Here is a 20,867-nt window from a genome sequence, read left to right as displayed (position 1 = left end):
TATGTTCCTAAGATGCCCCTATGGGTTGAACCTATGCCATCCCTAATCCATGTGAACCCGAGAGTTTTCACGAGTCATACTCTTCTGGCGTTTTGCCAGATATAATTTCAACACTACGACTTCATCGAAAACAAGAAGTGAATGGAAGGTTCTGCATTGAAGAAGTGGGAGTCGACCTTGAACTTTGTGTTCATGCCCATGGACCCGATGTGGAACTTATCATGGAAGCTCCTTGTGATAATAATAATCCCCTTGTGTTAAGTTCATTTTGTATCTATATTCGGTCCTTTGCAACCGTGGTTCCAACCATATTGTTCTTCTTCGATCCCATTTCTCGGACAAGTTAAAGTACTTGCCTTCTGCAGATCTTTTCGCCTGTCAAGCATCTATTCTACTCTACCTTCGAGTATTACCCCTGGTATCTCGAGGATATCATGCCATTGCACTACATCTAATGAACTTTTGATGAAGCACTACCCTTTCCCTGTCATTATCACTTCACGGGTTCTGGGTTGTTTATCAATCAAGAACACCGATAAATGAATCAATTCCGCACTCTGATTTGATAACTCTTAAGTAAATTTCGTTGCTTACAAGTTTAATAATCCTTCAAGTCATTCCTAGCCTGATCGGCTATATCATTATCATGATAAATTTTAACTGTGCTACCTGATCCTTCTTACAGCACAATTTTTGACGATGAGCTAAGCTTACGTTGATTTTTCCTTGTCATATCATTTCGCCTTGAACAACAAGCTTGGTTTCGAGTTTGCGTTGTACCCATGGTTCCAATAACTTTTCGCTTCATCATTCCTTTGACTTGATGTCATCGCCGATCGATTACATCTTCCTGAAATCTCTCGACAATTGTGTCGTGCTCGTCAACATTCTGAGCTCTTCCAGCATATCAATTGAATTCGTGATGAGTACTACCATCCTTGACCCTCGATGATTTGAGTTATCATCGACAACTCCCTTGTCTTCTTTCCAACACATGCTTGATCATGTCTTGGTTATACCTTGGACTCCTTGCTATTCCTGCAATTGTTCCTTGAGTATTTCTTGTGATCTTCAACTCCAACCCCTACTTGTAACACCATGTTAATGATACCTCGAAGCATGACTGAGGTATTCCGAATATCAACAAGAACATTGGAAGCACATTGTCGAATGTTTCTTGATCTATTATCCAAACACCGTTGTGTGTGTAATATCATGATTCTTCCCTCGCCCCCTTTATCTAAATGCTTTTGAACTTGCTGTCTTATCATGGATATCATACTCTGCTTGTCCTTGGGAAGGACATACCCCTGAAATATGCGTTTAAACACATTTCCTTTCAATTGTCTTGTTTAACCTTTCTTGCGATCTATATGATCTAAGCAAAAAGAATTCCCTGCTTATAAAAACACCTCAAGGTACAATTCGGTCAGTACGACCCTGTTACTAATGTTGATGACATTCCAGTAACCGCCGATGGACGAGAACTTTGCCTACTGGTCCGCCTCGTTTCAACGAGCAGGAAAATAGTTCTCTTCGTCCCTCGCCCTTGGTACCAACGTGGTTGGCAACATAGCTGACAGTCTATCATCTGACATGCCTTACTATCGGCCCCCTTTCTACTTTTAACCCACATGGTGGGCTCATAACCCACATTTCCACAGGATCGGAACCTGACTCTCCTGTATATCTTTGATTCCAAAATATTCTTGCAATTGGCTTCGTATCATGTCACGAGCCACCTTTCGAGAGATGATCTATTCCCGGTGCTCTGAACCCCTTTATCACACTCTGTTCAGGTATCAATTTGTCCATTCGCTTGAAACTTCCTATTGTACCTTCTTACTTTGCTCTCGATGTTTATTAAGTTTCAACTCGAGAGATACTTCCGCCTCATTCCCTGAATTGTTCACTAGATAATTAACCCTATAAGGGTCAGTTCTCCGAAGTTACTCTTTACTTCCCCACTTAAATCTCGGGACGAGATTTCTTGTAGTGGAGGAGATTTATAACACCCCCAGTGTCATGCTACAGTAATCCCCTATTAATGGTGCCATGTCATCGCATTACTGTTGCTAATCTTCACTTGATCCAAATCACTTTTCAAATTCAAATTCAATCTAAAGTAAAAAAAATCATATTTGTCAGACATGAAATCTAAAATGTTCATCTTGTGCGAAATAATCCCATAACTAATATTGGTAGTGAACCAACTTTTTCACAAAGTGTTTAAGTGCACTAAATTAGCTAAAACAGTGCTTATAACATTTGTTTAAATGCTTTTTAATTTGTAAAAATGCTAACCTGTTTATTTAAGTGCTAAACTAATTGTGGCAGTAGCCTAAAACATGATGATATTTTAGGTGTAAGTTTTATAATTTATAAAACTATTTTGGTTCTGAAAAGTTTTGGAAAACAGAAAGTTTAAAAGGAAAAGAAAACTGTTAGAGAAAACAAAAGTGAGAGAGACACAGCAACCCCCTGGACCTAACCCACCCGAGCCAGCCCAGATCCTCCCTGCCCATCCCCTTCCCTATTCCCCCGACCGGGGTCGGAACAGGGGCGTAGCCCCGCCGAACCCACTCGCCGTCGTCGGCAAGGGGATAAGGCCGCCACGCGCGCGCCTCGATCCCTCCCCCACTCCACGCCTCTCTCCCTCTCCGCCTCTCCTCTCAGATCCCCTTTCCCCCCCCACGCGCTGATGCTTCTCCTCTCCGCCATGGTCGCCACTGCCGTCGCCTCCGCTTGCTCGCCCACGTAGCCACCGGCCCCTCCTCGACGAGCCACCGTGTTCAGACGCGCCGTCGACGTCCACTACTACGACCCCGACCACCCGCTCGAGCCAAAGCCCGCTACAGCACCGCCCCGACCAAGTCATCGTCCTCGGCTCCGACGAGCACCGTCGCCCCGCTTCGCCTCTTCTGCTGCTCCTAAGCGTTCACGGGGCCACCATGTGCCCGCTAGGTGAGCCTCCGTGTCGCTCCCTTCCCTCTCTTTCACGCTCTAGCGCGCTCCGTCGCCGTCCCCGCGGAGGTGAGCTCCGCCGCCCGCCATGGCCGCCGCCCGCGCGCCGTACGCGCTTCCGAGCCCCAGCGCAAGTCACTGGAGTGCTCCAGGAGACGCGCAGCACCGAGCTGCAGCCCCAACCGCCCCCCTAGGTCGCTCCCGCCGCGATTCGAACGGGGCCTGAGCGCCATCGCCGCTCCCCGTCGCTACTCCGGCCAGCTCCGGCCTCCCCAGCGTCGCCTAATACCACCACTTGACGCGGCGTTGACCCGGCGTTCGAAAGAGCCCACCCGCGCCTCCGTTCGTGCCCCCTGTCGCCGACTGCATCCTCGCCCAACTCCGGCGACCGCAAACCTCGACGCCGGCGATGCTCGGACCGTCCCCGGCGCCGGCCGTCCTCACCATCGCGTGCGCGACGCCAGCACGCACCCGTAGGTCCAAACCGCCGGTCTGGAGGCCCTCTGTGGCCTTTTTCCGACCGACTCCGGCGCGTCGCCGCCGTTGTAATATCCGCCGTCGGCGCGCCACCGCCACCGCTGACGTGGCCGCCCGGGGCCACCACCCTGGTCACTGACCGGTGGCCCCAGTGGCCCCCGCTCGCCCCCCTTGACCAAGTTGACCCGGTCAACCACGCTGACTAGTGGGCCCCGCCCCTAACACTAATTAAATTAATTAATTAAATTAAATTTAAACTGATTACTCACTGACAGTGGGCCCCCGTTATCTAATTAGTTGAAACTAAACTCTGTTAAGGCCAATGTTTATGACAGGTGGGACCTGCTGGTCAGTTTGACTAGTCAGCGGGTCAAATGACTGCTTACATCACCCTGTCATCATGCTGACGTCATATTCCATTTCTGGAGATTGCTGTTAACTTATATAAATCCAGAAAGTGCTAGAAACTTTGAAAATTCATAGAAAATAAACCGTAGTTCGGATGAAAATGTTTTCTATATGAAAGTTGCTCAGAAAAATCCAATGAATCCGAATACGCGGTCCGTTCATCTGTCACATGCCTCTAGCATGTTGAACATGGAACTTTCCCCTCTTTTCCTCTCTCTGGAATCCGCCTAACGCCGGGAATTCATCCTCGGATGTTTATCCCCTCCGTCTGCAACGTATAGTACTACGTTAGGTCGACCCTAGTTCTGCTTATCGTCATGTCTTGCTTTGTGATGCTATGTTTGCTTTATATTTACTGTTTCTTCCCCCTCTTCTCTTCGGTAGACCCCGAGACCGATGCCGCCCCTGTGATCGACTACGTCGTCGACGACACTTCTTCCTTTACAGCAAAGCTTCCAGGCAAGCCCCCCCCCCTTGATCACTAGATATCGCCTATTCTTCTCTATACTGCTTGCATTATAGTAGTGTAGCATGTTACTGCTTTCCGTTAATCCTATCCTGATGCATAGCCTGTCCTTGCTACTACTGTTGTTACCTTTACCTGCAATCCTACATGCTTAGTATAGGTTGCTAGTTTTCCATCAGTGGCCCTACATTCTTGTCTGTCTGCTGTGCTATACTATCGGGCCGTGATCACTTGGGCGGTGATCACGGGTCTATACTTATATACTCTATACATGATACCTGTGGTGACTAAAGTCGGGTCGGCTCGTAGGAGTACCCGCGAGTGGATCTTGTGGCGGAGCGACAGGGCAGGTTGAGACCACCTAGGCGAGAGGTGGGCCTGGCCCTAGACGGCGTCCGCGGTTACTTCAAAATAACACGCTTAACGAGTTCTTGGTATTTGATCTGAGTCTGGCCATTTGGTCTATACGCACTAACCAACTACGCGGGAACAGTTATGGGCACTCGACGTCGTGGTATCAGCCAAAGCCTTCGTGACGTCAGCGACTGAGCGGCGCGCGCCGGATTGGACTGGAACGCCACTAGGCTAGGTCTGCTTCCGGCCGCGTATGCAACGTGCAGGTGTGCAATGGGCGACGGGCCCAGACCCCTGCGCGCATAGGATTTAGACCGGCGTGCTGACCTCTCTGTCGTGCCTAGGTGGGGCTGCGACGTGTTGATCTTCCGCGGCCGGGCATGACCCAGAAAAGTGTGTCCGGCCAAATGGGATCGAGCGTGTTGGGTTATGTGGTGCACCCATGGAGAGAAGTTTATCTATTCGAATAGCCGTGTCCCTCGGTAAAAGGACGACCCGGAGTTGTACCTTGACCTTATGACAACTAGAACCGGATACTTAATAAAATACACCCTTCCAAGTGCCAGATACAACCCGGTGATCGCTCTCTAACAGGGCGACGAGGAGGGGATCGCCGGGTAGGATTATGCTATGCGATGCTACTTGGAGGACTTCAATCTACTCTCTTCTACATGCTGCAAGATGGAGGCTGCCAGAAGCGTAGTCTTCGACAGGACTAGCTATCCCCCCCTTATTCTGGCATTCTGCAGTTCAGTCCACCGATATGGCCCTTTACACATATACCCATGCATATGTAGTGTAGCTCCTTGCTTGCGAGTACTTTGGATGAGTACTCACGGTTGCTTTTCTCCCTCTTTCCTTTCTACCTGGTTGTCGCAACCAGATGTTGGAGCCCAGGAGCCAGACGCCACCGCCGACGACGACTCCTACTACACCGGAGGTGCCTACTACTACGTGCAGCCCGCTGACGACGACCGGGAGTAGTTTAGGAGGATCCCAGGCAGGAGGCCTGCGCCTCTTTCGATCTGTATCCCCGTTTGTGCTAGCCTTAAGGCAAACTTGTTTAACTTATGTCTGTGCTCAGATATTGTTGCTTCCGCTGACTCGTCTATGATCGAGCACTTGTATTCGAGCCCTCGAGGCCCCTGGCTTGTATTATGATGCTTGTATGACTTATTTATGTTTTAGAGTTGTGTTGTGATATCTTCCCGTGAGTCCCTGATCTTGATCGTACACGTTTGCGTGCATGATTAGTCTATGATTGAATCGGGGGTGTCACAAGTTGGTATCAGAGCCGACTGCCTGTAGGATCCCCCTTTCCAACTCCTTGGCCGAAGTTGAGTCTAGTCACTACGAGAACTTTTACTAACATGGCTCCCTCAACACAATCTCAGGTTCCCCAAATACACTAATTTAGTCGCGGAAAACCCTTTGTTTCTTTCAGATTCCAGTGCGAGGAATTCTAGATGGTGCATGTAATCACAATATAAACGAGCCCAAAACAGGCATGCAGACAAGGCACCGCAACAATGCAAAACAAACAGAGGACGCACCAATCCATCCTCAAAATATAGTATGTATATATTACTAAGCTTACTGACAAATGCAGCTCTAATACAGTAACAAGTCACAGCTTCCTGCCCATGAAAAAGAACAAGACAGACAAAAAGAACAACAACTAACGTATGCAAATCGCGGGTGGGCTCCACCACTCCGCAATGAATAGCTTCGCAACCGGGAAGCAGACTCTTTTGATGTATAAAAAATGCAACCGAACAAATCCATGTATTGTATCCCAATCAGCAATTGACCTGCAAAGATAGATCAACACGCCAAATTCAATACCACAAAGATCACAAGCAAAGTAAAATTTGGATAAAGAATTTTAAGATAATAACGGGGTAAACAAAGAATCACAAGGCTATGACTAAGACAGGACCAACAAATCAGTGGCTCGGAATATGTATGGATACATTATTTGTACTGTAAATGTTCCAGTTTGACCAAGGAGGAGCCAAAAGAAAACAGAGGATCGTCACATTCAGAGATTTACCTAGAAAGGTAGAATGCCCAAGGAACTAGGTTAACGCCTAAAGTTGCATTAACCTACAATAACAGTTCAATGCAGATGATGCATAAACTCTTTTTTAGATGACATCAGGTAAGGGTTTACATCAAAGGCCTTCAGCCTACAGTAAATTAAACCCCTAAGCACAGACCATCAGGAACTAAAAAATGCACTAGTACCTTATCATCATATCATGTGCGGACTATGCTCAAGACATGTGTTGAACTTATTTGCTTATTAATAAATGTGGCCGTATGCATCGTTCCGATGCAGAGGCCGGGGATCTCCCCCTTTTCAAAAAAAAATTGTGTGGACTATGCTAATCCTGTATCGCAGAAAGCAATTTTTTCCAAGCAAAGATCTATATATTTTCATGATATGGTACAGTATCTCGAATCCATTAAATGCTACTGTGCATAGTTTTACCATAGCAAAACCTTACCTTCAAAATATAAGACGTCACTAGCCTACCAAAACATTTTATATTTTGAAATGGAGGTAGTATATCACTAAGCTTACTACAAATGCAGCTCTAATAATACAGTAACAAGCCACGACTTCTATGCATGAAGAACGAGACAGACATGAAAAAATTAACGTATCCAAATCGCGGGCAGGCTCCACCCCTCTGCAGTGAATAGCTTTGCCACCGGGAAGCAGACTTTTCCATGTATAAAAAATGCAACCGAACAAATCCATGTGTCCATCCCAATCAACGATTGACCTGCAAAGATAAATCAACATCCCAAATCAATACCGCAAGAAAAACCAACACCCCAACTCAATACCGCCGGCGGGATCTGCAGGCTTGCTGTGAATCGGTGGTCCGACACCGCCCGCCGGACTTGGGCCGACCGATTCCTCCTCCTCCCTCCCCATCCCTCATCCCCTCCTTGCTTTTCTGAAATTTTTTGTGCCATTGCTATTATATATGAACTGTTTTTCCGAAATTTTTTGTTGCTCCAAGATTTTTTGACAGATTGGTGTCAACCATAGAAGAAAAGAAGCATCATGAGGTGAAACCTGGAACACATGAAGCGGCAAGACATACTAATGGAGCTGAAAATTACTATCAAGATCCTGGTTGAAGAAAGTTTTTTTCGGCTGACTGCAGTGTTCGTGGTCACTACAGTGATGTGAGTTCATGTCGCGTCGCCCCCATGTATTTACTAAAACATTTTGCTATGCTCTTTTATTTTTGTAGAAACAACCATGCTGCAGCTACCAAGATGGAGAGAGAGACATGGAATGTCCATACTGGAATTAGTTGTTTGACTGAGATGTGCTTGACAAAGATATTGTCAGTTCCTTTGAGTTTATTTGACTTGTAATGTGATTTTTCATTTATTTAGAGTGAATTATGTAATATATAGATATGTGTTATTATGCAGTTAGTAACTGATTTTCTCGTGTTTAGAAACGAGGAGCGGGGGTTTGATCTTTGTTTCAGTTTGATCTTCTGAGGTATATAGATTTGTTGTGATTGCAAAGAATGTTATCTTTGTTGTGGTCGAAGAACACAAACATTGACATTACGACAATGCGAGAGCAAAGGGGATGAACGGAAAAACTAATAAAAATATTGAAAAGTTCGGACATTAAATTACTACTCCCAAATGTTCAGCTGACTGGTCACTACAAAAAGAGATCAAAAGAATCTTTCTAATCATTAAGGTTGATATGTATGCATTGTTGTGCGGTTAGTAACCGATTTTTGGGTGGTCATATACTAAGAGCAAGTATACTAAGGTGATGTAAGTGGGCTACACGAATTAAAGTATTATATTTTTACTGAGTTAGATGAGAGAGAAGAGCAGAGAGAGAAGGGAAGTGGGTTGCAAATTAAGAGTCAGCTCTAACACGGGCTCCAAGAAACATCGTGAGAGTGTGAGGTGGCCGTGTATTTACTAAAGTACTAATACTTTTTTTAACTAACTAATATACATGTTGGCTATTAGGCTGGCTATAGATGACATGGCAACAAGATATAGCCAACACTTGGCTCGACCATTAACCTTGCTCTAATGTGTGGAGGATGATTGTGAGTTCGATGCACCATTGATGCAGTGGCAAGCTTGGATTGGTGGAGAGGGGTGGAGATAGTAGGTAAAAGAAGAATAAGTGATTCACTCATAAAAATAAAGTCAGTGATGTCGCATGATGTGCGTGGGCATTCTAGTTGTATATGTTTGACACGATCAGTGCTAACCTATAGAATATATATGGCACATTGCAATGCACAGACAACTTGTAGAGAAAAGAGAAGGGTGTACGACGTATGGGAGGAGCAAGCCCCCTACGAGGAACGTACCCCGCAAGTCAAAGCATAGCAGCTCGCGTCGTCTACACATCACAAGAGGGCTAAACTGCATGTCCGTCTTTTTGTGGGTGAGCAGTGGAGCGTAAGCTAATGCGAAGATGGCCGTAGTCTTTGCCATGCTGCCTATGTGCATTGCAGATCTTGTATCATGACACAGAACAATCTTGTGAGCTTGGGCTAACCAGTGCTTTCTTTTTGAATCCATGTGCTAACGGCTTTCCTGATGCCTCCCAGCCCTAAGCTAGCTACAACCAATGATTCAGTAAAAAGTTCACTCACTTCACAAGATAGATGTAAGGGATGTCCTTCTAGATGCCATCGTTGTATTTATATGTCCTTTGAAGGAAACACATTTGAAGTGTGGTTATATATAGAGAGCCACCAGCAAAGTCTCGGCCGGTAGAGATACCAATGTGAGTTTCCAACTACCCCAAAACATTTATAATCACCACATGTGAGCCAGTCCATATATGGTACCATAATTCACAAAGAAAAAGGATAAAATCTTTGCTCTCCACAACTCCCTCAGACATAATCTCACGTTTCCCAAATACACTAATTTAGTTGCGGGAAACCACTTTTCGCGGCAAGTGATCGTGGATAGCCCATGATGCTTCCGTGCAGCAAGGCTCGATATGTACTATAAGATATGTTCGATTGCACTTGAGCCTGGCCACACCCAATGATTTTGGGGCTCGATATGTAGATGTCTCTTGATGTCGGTGCCTTCCCGGTGCCCAAGCTCTAGTGTCTTTTTCTGTTTTTTTTTTTTGGTTTCCACTCGGTTTTTCTTATAATTAACCAAAAAATGTTAGGTTTTTGGGTCCGGTTTTCTTATAAACTGGACCATCTCTCTTCTTCTAAAGGAAATGCAGAAACCCCCGCCCCCGCTTGAGATGTCCTCAAAAAATAAAATCCTTTGTTTCTTTCAGATTCCAGTGCAAGGAATTCTAGATGGTGTATGTAATCACAATATAATTAAGCCCAAAACAGGCATGCAGACAAGGTACCGCAGCAGTGCAAAACAAACACAGGATGCACCAATCCATCCTCAAAATAGTATGTATATATTACTAAGCTTACGGGCAAATGCAGTTCTAATACAGTAACAAGTCACAGCTTCCTGTGCATGAAAAAGAACAAGACAGACAAAAAGAACAACAACTAACGTATGCAAATCGCGGGTGGGCTCCACCCCTCCGCAATGAATAGCTTCGCAACTGGGAAGCAGACTCTTTCGATGTATAAAAAATGCAACCGAACAAATCCATGTATTGTATCCCAATCAGCAGTTGACCTGCAGAGATAAATCAACAGGTTAAATTCAATGCCACAAAGATCACAAACAATGAACAATTTGGATCAAGTTTAAGATGATATAACTGGGCAAACAAAGGATTGATCACAAGGCTCTGACTAAGATGGACCAACGAATCAGTAGCTCAGAATACGTATGGAAACAGTATTTGTACTGTAATGCTCCAGTCTGACAAAGGAAGAGACCTTTTTCGCCCAAAAGAAAACAGAGGATGATCACATTCTGAGATTCGACTAGACTGCCCAAGGAACTAAGTTTATGTCTAAAGTTGCATTAACCTACAATAACAGTTCAATACAGATGATGCATAAACTTATTTTTTTTAAATGATATCAGGAAGAGTTTATTTCAAAGTCCTTCAGCCTACAGTAAATTAAACCCTTAAGCACAGACCATCAGGAACTAAAAGATGTACTCCCTCCGTCCCACAATATACGATGTTTTTGCAAGCTGTTACTTAGATAGTGGGACAGAGGGAGTATTAGCTTATCATGTGCAGACTATGCTAACCCTGTATGGCAGAAAGCAGTCTTTTCCATGCAAAGATCTATTATCTTCATGATATGGTAGTATCTCCATTAAAAGCTACTGTACATAGTTGTACCATACTTTGATCTTATCTTCAAACATCTCACCTACCATGCTTTCTGAACTTCTAATTATTTAGTACTTTCAGCATTTTGTTTACAGAATCATCTGGACCAATCAGCACAAGAAATTGGACTAAAGTAAATAGTCAACAGAGTCCAATTTCATATGAAGTGTATGGCTTTATTAATTATTACCTCTCTTTTTGAGAGAGACAAAGGGCATTTTCTTTTCAAAAGGCATCTATGGACCAATAACAAGGACAACTAAACAAATGAAATGCATGCAACAGCAGATATGCGTTGGCAGAACTACATAAATCCAGAAATAACTGGCGTAGTAAAAAAAATGAGCAGCAGATAAACTCAGAACTGTATATTCATCGTTCTTACAATCATACCCATGCAGCCTGCAACAATCATGACAAAAGCAAGACACATCTAACACACTAAAGCCAATTCAAATTTCTCATGTGCATATGAAATAAAGTTCTGATGCAAACGAATAGAAATGCGCTCACCTAAAAAAGAAGATTGGTGTCGGTAACAGTGCCCCAGAATTTAATATGTGTGGAGCAACTTCATACATACTATATATGCTCCAGTGCCATATGCAGTTGCGGAGTTCTCCGCCTAAACAATGGCTCGAGACGGAAGGATGGAACACCACGCAGCCACCGTTTAATGTCGTACATCTCATTCCAGGCTTGCACAATTTCATCAACGTTGAAGCCCAAACCTAAGAAGCAAACAAGACATTCTTAGAAACGAGTGCTGCGATGTAAATTACACAATTACAGGTTGAAACATATGACTAGGAAGATTCAGCATAGAACACAATGTAGATTACACAATTACAGCTCGTGAGGTTTTCACAATATTAACTACACCAAAGGCACATTATGACGAACTCAATGTTTTAAACAAAAAACGACTAGTGAACAACACATGTAAGAGACCGGTTTTCTGTAAACAAAATTTCTCAGAAATTATCTTCAGTACTAGAAAAATCTTCAAAATATGATAACAGTTCCAATGATACTAGGTGAACTTCCCTAATAATAAGTTCCAGTCAGTTTAAAGTGATCAAGAGGACCAGCTAGCAAAAAGCCACAGCATGTCTATAGAAGGGTTGACAGGTCAATCAGCATCGCAATTTTTAATGATGATTTTGTGTGCAATTTTATTTTTCTCCAACAAAATCAACATTAAAATTCCCTCGGCCTCGCGAATCAGGAGATAAGAACATGGTGAACTACTAGATAATAAACAAATATTGTTTTTCTTACCATCCTGGGCAGTTTCATTTGCACAGTGGTTTTTCACCAACACAGCAATGTTTGTAGCTGAAGCTCCCCCAAGTTTGAACTTCTCAATTGCTGCCATCAGACAATCCTCCCACGCTGGCAGTCCTAATTTAAACTCCACAACTGAACGCTCATAAAGCAGCATACCCCACAGAATATTTATCTGGGACCTCATATTGGAAGCCCGTTCAGCAGCGTCATCAGTGGATACATCTTTGATATACTCCTCCATGCCCATCTTCTCTAGCACAGCATTTTCCTGGCTAGGTTTGGATCGGTTCTTCAGGCGCTGTTCTTCCACTTCCTCCCACATTTCTGTACCCTTCTCCATGTTATCTTCAGCTCTATTGAAGAGCTCCAAGACTTCAGAGGAAGGCCATGTGTCCAGATCCGCATTGGTACCGATAGCATAATACCATGACAGCTTTGCTTGCTCAAACTGTTGGTGCGCAAGTGCAAGGAAACCTTCGAAAAAGTCCGGCTTGGCCCTTACAGCTTCTTCGTATGTCTTCCCGGCCTTCTTGTACTCTTCCTTTGCCCACTCATACGCTTCCCTCACTTTCTCAAGCACCAATTCCTTTGGAGAGTCTTCCGGTAAGAGCAGCCTCTTCCTAGCCCGAGACATGTGAACATTACCCCAGTGGAAAAACGCAAGCGCCGCCATCTCCTGGAAGTTCCCCTCAGCAAGCTGAAACACCTCCTGGGCTTCATCGGTAGTAATCGTGTCTTCAATGGCATCGGTGTACAGCTTCATACTGACCTCATGGAGGTCCAGATACTCATCGGAGCTGACCCCGACATGGTTCTTGAAAAGGCGAGCAAACTGCACAATCCAATCATCAATGTAAGTCACGGTGCTCCTGTCCTCATCCTGCCTGTTGCTTCTGATACTTCCATTGTCCGATGCGTTGTGCGTATTTCTGTCCAGCGGGTTGCTGCTGGCATCCTCAACATAAGGCTCATGCTCCGGGTCAGCTTCGGTGACATAGAGCCGAAGCGAGCTCCCCGGCTCAGTCAAGTCCTCGGCCCATTTGAGCTCGTCCTGGTTGGTGATGGTGACAAGGTCGCCCTCCCTGTCCTTGTACTTGACAAGAACAGCCTTGAGTCCCGGGAACTTGCCGCGGACGGCCTCCCGCAGCTGAGCCATGCTGCAGGTCGCCGGCACCTGCGCCCACCGGATGTCCTCGCCGAACACGAGCTTGACCTGCCTCGGTGGCTCCTCGGCCTCCTTGACAGGCTCGGCCGCCTTCTCCTCCCCCTGCTCCTCGACGGCGGCAGCCGCGGCCTTGGCGGCCGCCTTGCGCCCCTTCTTCTTCCTGGGCTTCTGCTGCTGTTTGGGCGCGGCGGCGACCACCTCCTCGGGCGTGGGCATGACGGCCTCCCCGTCCACCACGAACCCCTTCTCCTCCATGGTCCGCCTGACCCTGTCGGCGACGTCGAGCGCCGTCAGATTCCCAGGCTCGGCGGCTAGCACCCTGTCCACATCCCGGGCGGCGAGGTCGAGGCGGCCGAGCGCCTCGAAGCAGCGGGCCCGCTTGAGCAGCGCCTTGGAGTACTTTGGGGAAGCGTCGAGGGCGAGGTTGCACTCGTTGATGGCGCGGTAGTGGTCGGGGGGGCTCATCTGCATGTAGCAGGCGGCGAGGTTGCTGTGGAGGTAGGCGGCGTCGAGGGCGGCGGATGCGGGGAGGAGCTTGACGGCCTTCTCGTAGTTGAGGAGGGCGCGCTCGTAGTCCCGGCGCTGGAAGAGCTTGTTCCCCTCCTCCCGCAGCTCCTGCGCCATCTCGGCGAAGATGGTCTCGTCGCCGTCGAGCACCTTGGAGCCCGAGCGCTCCAGCGCCCCTGGCTTGGCGCCCCCGTGGTGGTCGCCCGACTTGGCGCCGGAGGAGGCCCTCTTATTCTTCTTCTGCGACGGCTTCCCCATCCGGAATCTCGCAAATCCAAATCCGCCGCCGGAAACAGACGGAGAACCCTCTTAAAATCCTCCGCCGCCTCGAATCCTCAGATGGGAAGGCAGGAATTCTCCAATCCGGTGGAGGGGAGACGCCGGGGAGGCGGAAGAATTCCCAAATCCCAGGAAGGAAGGAAGGAAGGAAGGAAGGAGGGCAGGAGGAGGGGCAGCAGCTTCAACTTGAAGTCAAAGCAGGGTCGACGGACGGCAGAGGAAAGGAACGCACGCGGTGGAAGAAAGGCACGGAATATTTGTGGGGGAAGGGGATGCGTGGAGACAAATAAACGAACAACAGCTCGCTGGCCGCCGCCGCGGAGGGGAGGGGCGGAGAGGAAGGGTTGGGAACGGGGCAAAGGGCAATATTCTTCGTCTTCTTCTTCCTTTGTTCTTCCAGCTCCTCAAAAAGACGAGATTTTTGCCCGTGTTGGTCCTCGGGGGTTGGCTTGGTCCGGTGGGTTTGGTCTGGTGGGGTTGCGTGCGGGCGGTCACGGGGAGGGAGCGTGTGGCGGTGGCGACTGGCCGCCAGCGAGAAAGGAAAGGAGGGAGTGCGGTTCGGTGCGGTGGGTTGGCGGGGGTAATTGCTTGCCCGAACCAACAGGTTTTGGGGTCAGGAGGAGGGTGGATTAGATTAGGGTTTGCGGCTTTGCTTGCGCTGCCTCCGTCGCCGTCGCTGTCGCTGGCCGGCGGGGCGGTGGGCCGACCGACGGGCGGGCGGCCTGGGACCGTGGTCGCTAACGGTCCCGGACAGCGTAGTCGCTGGGCCGTATGCGCCGCGTCCCTGTCCCATTTCGGCCTAAGCTGCTCTCATAAAAAAAACGTTGCCGAATTTTGTCTCCATGCGCTCTTGAGCTCATATAGAAAAATCGAGAAAATAAAGCTCTAAAAACATGTTTCTGTTTCACAAATTCCTCAACATTTGTGTATAAATTGATTTTCGCAGAAAATATGTTGATTGCAAAGGCGCACCCAGATGTCCATGCCGAGACGCCAGCGTCGGAGCTGGTTGCGCCGTCGTCGACGTGTTTGAGGACAAGAGATTCTTAGGCGCGAGCGGGCGGGTGCTTTCGCTCGGTTTAGATAGGGACCTCGCCGGAGACAAGAACGGCGTGACAGGCGGCAGTGAGGCAAGGATGGGAGGAGAGCGCGAGTGAAGAAGAGAAGAGGTATTAGGCTAGCGAAGGAAGAAGGGCGCCCGACCGCGGGGAAAAATAAACTTACACTAAAAACGCATGTAGACGGCTCCCCACGAAAACCAACAATTTAAAATAAATATTCTCTACGGATTCCTTGGACTTTGCCGGCTTCCCGTGATGACACACACGGTCAGCCACCACAAGCTCATCTCCCTCAGCAATCTCCAAAGACAATTGCTCGCCGCCGCCCTCTCGGTGAAGGTGATCTCTCTTGCGCTACTCACATGCTACACCATGTGTTATGACAAAAATGGAGTAAAATGCACAGGAATGACGCTAATGTGGTGGTTTTGTGCATTTTACTCACAAAAATGATTGCACCCGGCAAATGTTGTGTATTGCTACCTTGAGCGGGCTGAGGTAAGGTAAAGGAAAAAAAATTGAATTTGAATTTGATTTTTTCCCTCTTTTGTTTAGAATAACACATGATCATAGCTGTTTTGTGCCAAATGAGCTTGTTTCAAGTTTTACCACCAAAAAAATTTGAATTTGAATTTGATTTTTTTCCTCTTTTGTTTTCACGCTAGAAGGCCCAACCTGACCTGCGTTCCTAACATTTTTTTTTAGGTGAACCTGCGTTCCTAACAATAACTGCGCAGACATGCCCGAATAAAGGCCCGTACCAACAAGATGGCTTTTCCCGTGCTGGATGACGGGCCGGCCCACTTGTACCCGCAGCTATTACTCCACCACATCACGTCGTCAGTAACTCCCCGTGACGTGCCGCACCCAATCACCGCGCGCCACGTCATGTCCACCACTGTCACCTACACGTGGGTCCGGTCACATGGAACCCACGATCCGCCCGTCCTCTCCAAAGATCAGAGCAAAACAGGCAGCGAAAAGTACAGCAGACAGGGAAAAAAGAAGAGATAGCTTTGCACGGGATTCGCCGGCGCCGCCGCGGAGCAGCACAAGCACAGGCAGCAGCCAGCAGCAGCAGCGAGCCCCGGCGAGCGAGCGAGGATGCACTCCTTCGGGCACCGCGCGAACGCGGTGGCGACGTTCGCGCTGACGATACTCGCCGCCATGTGCTTCGCCGCCTCCTTCTCCGACAGCTTCAACTCCCCCACCCCCGCCGCCTCCGTCAAGGTACCCGCCCCCGTCCCCGTCTCGTCTCCCCCCTCCCCCCACAGCGCCTCGATTTAGTTCGTCCGCTGTCCTACCCGATTCGTCTCCCCTGCTCACGCGATCTGTGGTGCGTTGTTTTGAGCCGCGCAGATCCTCAACATCAACTGGTTCCAGAAGGAGGCCAACGCCAACGACGAGGTGATCCCCCCGTGCCCGGTTCCCTGCCTTCCCACGCCGACGATTCCCTTCGGCGGAATGTTATCGGATTCTGACGGTACTTTGCTGTACGATCTGTCCCTGTTTAGGTTAGCATGACGCTGAACATCTCCGCCGACCTTTCGTCGCTCTTCACGTGGAACACGAAACAGGTAATGTCCTCTGCCGGCACCCTACCCCTTTTCCCCCTAAATGTTCGCTGATTCGTATTCTCCTGGAACCAAATAGAGGTGGGAGGTGATTCCTGTTGTAGAAAGCACAGTATGATGTTTTGGTTATGGTAAAGGTGTTTCTTTTCTTTCGCCGGCAAGAACACGAGGTAAGGTAGTGATAGAATGTTCACACTGACCACGGTGAAATTGGCTATACTGGCATGGTGAAAAGGAAGGCAAGTCCGCAAACGCGTCTGTAGTAGTATATCCATATGTATGGAATATCTCGGGTTTGCAGAATGATCTTGTGCCAGTGTCAAGTAGAAAGATATTTCTTTCATGTAGTGTCTGGTTTAGTGTTATGATGCTAGCAACCATGCAACTGAAGTTTGAATCTTTCATGTCTTCCAGTTTCGGCTAAGCTTGAGATTTTTCCTCCTGCTTCTGATATGCTAAATCACTTAATGCTACTTCTCTTGGATGTCTGTTCAGGTGTTTGTTTTCGTGGCAGCTGAGTATGAGACTCCACAAAATGCCCTGAATCAAGTAAGTTTATTGATGTAGTATTGGTGGTGTGTTATTGCAAATATGACCCGTGCTTTTATCCATTCTCTACAAAAAATGAATGCCGGTAACTATTTTAAACATCACTTCTGTGAGGAGAGAAGATTGCATACAGTGTGTTGTATTGCACCTTTAACGCCCGGCACTTGTGTTTTTAGATTCTATACCTGAATTATGGTGCCTACAGGAAAGTAGCCAGTCCTGCTGAAGAAAACTTACCAACCCACAGTAATGCCACTACTACTATGCTGTGTTGTTTGCACTGTTTTCTCACATGATTTTGTAGTGTTAAGTCCTGCTGATTAAAACCTACCAACGCACAATAAAACCAAGATATTCGAATATTCATTTCTGAGCCCGGGCAGATGAGCTCGGGAGCCAAATCGCCCCTCTCCAAGATATTTTACTAAAGTACCCACCACTAGTATGCTGTGTTGTTTGCACTGTTTCCTCACATGATTCTGTGGGCCAGTATGTGTGCTCACACTATTAATGCAAAGCTGCAACAGCTGGGTAGTTATGGCACAAAGCTTGTGCTGGTCACCATTACATTCAATTGACACATACACATGGCTTGCAGTGATGGAAATAAACTCCTTTCCTTGTCTTGTATGCATAAGTAGATGCATATATATATTTGATGGTTTTGTAAACTGAACGTAACTTGCTGCAGGGTTACACTATATATTTTTTGCACTAGGGGACGCTCAAACTATACCTGGGTGTGGCTGGCTGGCTGCGTGCGCGCGTGTGTGTGTGAGAGGGGGAGAGTCGGGGGGGGGGGGGGGGTGTCAGATTTTGAGCCTAGTTACCACTAAGCAGCCAGTAATGGTACTAGTGATTATGATCATTCCACAACTTCAATAATGGTGTTTGTCCAAACTTTTTGAAAATAATCAGATTCAGCCGGAGCTTACCACCTTTCCTACCATCTCTATCATCAATTGTGATGCTTTGTTTTGAATAGCTCCGCTGTGTAGTTCATAATGTGCTAACTTGTCTAAACTTGGCCTGAAACCACTTGAACTCCCCGAAATGTAAATGGAATAGACTAAGATAATCAGCTTTACATATACTGATGGGCTGCCTATTTATTTTACCAATGATTTACCTTTTCCTTTCTGAATCCGGAACTTGGATGAAACTAAAGTTGGAGCGACCATATTTGTATCAATTATAAACAGCATAGTTGCTGAAGTTGGCCAAATTAACTAAAAATGTGTGCTACCGAAGCCAGATGAAAAAAACTTGGTTCAAGATCTTGTGGGCTGCCAGAAATGCACAGGTCTTCGACAAGAACTACTGGGGTACTGGCCGTGCTTTCAAGGAGATTGCTGATCTTCTCAACCTATGGAGCATGCGGGCTCGGGGTGAGCCGGATAGAGAGCTACTAGTGCACTGGGCTAATCTGTTCCTCACAACTTAGGCTGTACCTCCCCCCCCCCCCCCCCCCCCCCCCCTCCATGCTTTCTGGTTTCTGCTCTCTGACGGTCTGGTGATGGCCAGCTGCACATGTTGTGCAGCGCTTCACATCACCTTCATGTAAATGACTACAGTCATCCGGGCATTTTTTGCCAGTTTTGAATGCATAAGGTAGATAACGATCTACCTTTTTATTCAAAAAAAAGATCTTGATAAAAAATAAGTTATCAGATTAGTATCAGTGAACCCAAAATATAGTTCCGCACATGGTCCTGTAGGCCAGTATATATGCTCATATGATTAATGCAAACCTGCAATAATGGTAGTCATGGCACAAAGCTTCTGCCGGTCCACAGTTCCTCAATACCAGACAAATTGGCATGTACCCGTTGCATATATGTTTATGGCATTGGAAACCAAAATTAACTTGCTATATGGTTACACTAAATGAATTGTTTGTGAAAGTCCAGTAGGAATTTTCAATCTGAACCTAGTTATTGCTAGTCAGCTGGCAATAAGTTCTGGTTGTTATCTGCCTGTAAGAACTGGACGGCAATGCTAGATGAAATCGATTGAATTCCACCAAAGTTTAGCTCATTTGATGTCCATTTCTAGCATCAGTTCTGATACTTCATTCTTAAAGAATTCCATTCTATACTATCATGATGTGCCAAACTGTCTAAATTCAGCCTGGTTTGGCTTTTGATTGCACCACTGATTTGACATTTGCTTGTGGAATTTGGAATTTCGATGAACTGACGTTGAATCAGACATATTTGTATGAACTACAAAGATGCTGAAGTTGGCCAAAATAATTGTTGTCAAAGCCAGGTGTGGTAAGCTTGGTTAAAATCAGACGATAAAAAATAATTTTGTAGATTTGGCATGATCTACTGAATGTTAGCTTGACCATATCTATATGCCCTACTTCTGTTGGTTTTCTGAACTTCTAGTGTGCTGGTCTATGCTCTTTGTTCTGTACTCATGACACATGATATATCTGTAACATCGAGGAAGGCTCATTATTTTCTGGCATTATAATATTATATAGTTACTGTTTGTTGAGTCAATTTTCCTTGTCTGCATCAGTTATCTTGTGCAATTCAAGTTATTCATCTTGTGCAATTCAAGTTATTCCCCGTAATTTACATAATTGCTCTGGGTTTAACTATATATATATGACAGGTGTCCCTTTGGGATGGAATCATACCGGCGAAGGAGCACGCCAAGTTCTTGATCCATACCACAAACAAGTACAGATTTATCGACCAGGCAAGCGTGTTGCCTTGATTGTGTGTTAATTTGATGGAAATCATCTTTTATGATTATACTTTGATTATGCGTTGGAACCTCCATCTGCACGGTTGTTTGATCCATGCCGTGCCTGTGTCACTTGCAGGGGAGCAACCTGAAGGGCAGGGACTTCAACCTGACGATGCACTGGCACATCATGCCCAAGACGGGCAAGATGTTCGCGGACAAGATCGTCATGACGGGGTACCAGCTCCCCGAGCAGTACAGATAGGCCGCCGCCATCTCTGAACAAGAGCTGCTAGCCCTATCTATATATGGTCCGCTGTGCTGTGCAAACGCAGGAAGGGTTTAGTGGCAGTGGCAGTGGTTGCGTTGCTGGCGCCGGGCCTTTTTTGCTCTAAATCTTGGCGGGACAGGACATGTAAACTTGCTCATGAGCTTGTATGTTGGCCGAATATGCGCGAGACGAAACCGTAATGTTAACTGTCTGAATGCGAAACTTTGATGGTAGCAACTGCCCTGCCCCTGTGCTTGCAAAGCCTCGTTGGATTTCTATGCCAATCCAAGCGGCTCCACAGTTGGAGAGGAGTCGTGTACTCTCTCCTTCCTGATTTTTCTTTTCTCTTTTGAAATTTCGGCGAGTTACTGAATGATAGTGAGGAGGTCAGTTTAATGTGCAAGGAAATCTGGAAGCTTGGGCTCTCCAACCCTCCCCTTATCTCTGAAGCTATAGCAAGCAAGCAGGCTCATTGCCCTTGGAGAATCTACCTGCAGCCGA

At 46.8% G+C, this 20,867-nt stretch overlaps 2 protein-coding genes across 2 annotated transcripts; one reads left to right on the top strand and one right to left on the bottom strand.

The window, feature by feature from the left end:
* Positions 1 to 10,105: 10,105 nt before the first annotated feature.
* Positions 10,106 to 14,787, bottom strand: LOC109745680 (HSP-interacting protein). The gene is made up of 3 exons (XM_020304797.4): positions 12,252 to 14,787; positions 11,484 to 11,701; positions 10,106 to 10,354 (listed from the first exon to the last, which is right to left on the bottom strand). The coding sequence occupies exons 1-2, from the start codon at positions 14,188 to 14,190 to the stop codon at positions 11,553 to 11,555; spliced, it is 2,088 nt and encodes a 695-aa protein (XP_020160386.1). The 5' UTR covers positions 14,191 to 14,787; the 3' UTR covers positions 10,106 to 10,354; positions 11,484 to 11,552.
* Positions 14,788 to 16,208: 1,421 nt separating this feature from the next.
* On the top strand, positions 16,209 to 20,603 carry LOC109745681 (signal peptidase complex subunit 3B). Its single transcript, XM_020304798.3, has 6 exons — positions 16,209 to 16,502; positions 16,632 to 16,679; positions 16,787 to 16,849; positions 17,342 to 17,395; positions 20,021 to 20,107; positions 20,235 to 20,603. The coding sequence occupies exons 1-6, from the start codon at positions 16,377 to 16,379 to the stop codon at positions 20,358 to 20,360; spliced, it is 504 nt and encodes a 167-aa protein (XP_020160387.1). The 5' UTR covers positions 16,209 to 16,376; the 3' UTR covers positions 20,361 to 20,603.
* Positions 20,604 to 20,867: the final 264 nt, after the last annotated feature.

The sequence above is a fragment of the Aegilops tauschii genome, chromosome 5 (genome assembly GCF_002575655.3).
Source record: "Aegilops tauschii subsp. strangulata cultivar AL8/78 chromosome 5, Aet v6.0, whole genome shotgun sequence".
NCBI classification, from domain to species: Eukaryota; Viridiplantae; Streptophyta; class Magnoliopsida; order Poales; family Poaceae; genus Aegilops; species Aegilops tauschii.
The sequence above is the reverse complement of the archived record's forward strand: the minus strand, read 5'-3'. Positions and strand labels throughout refer to the sequence as shown.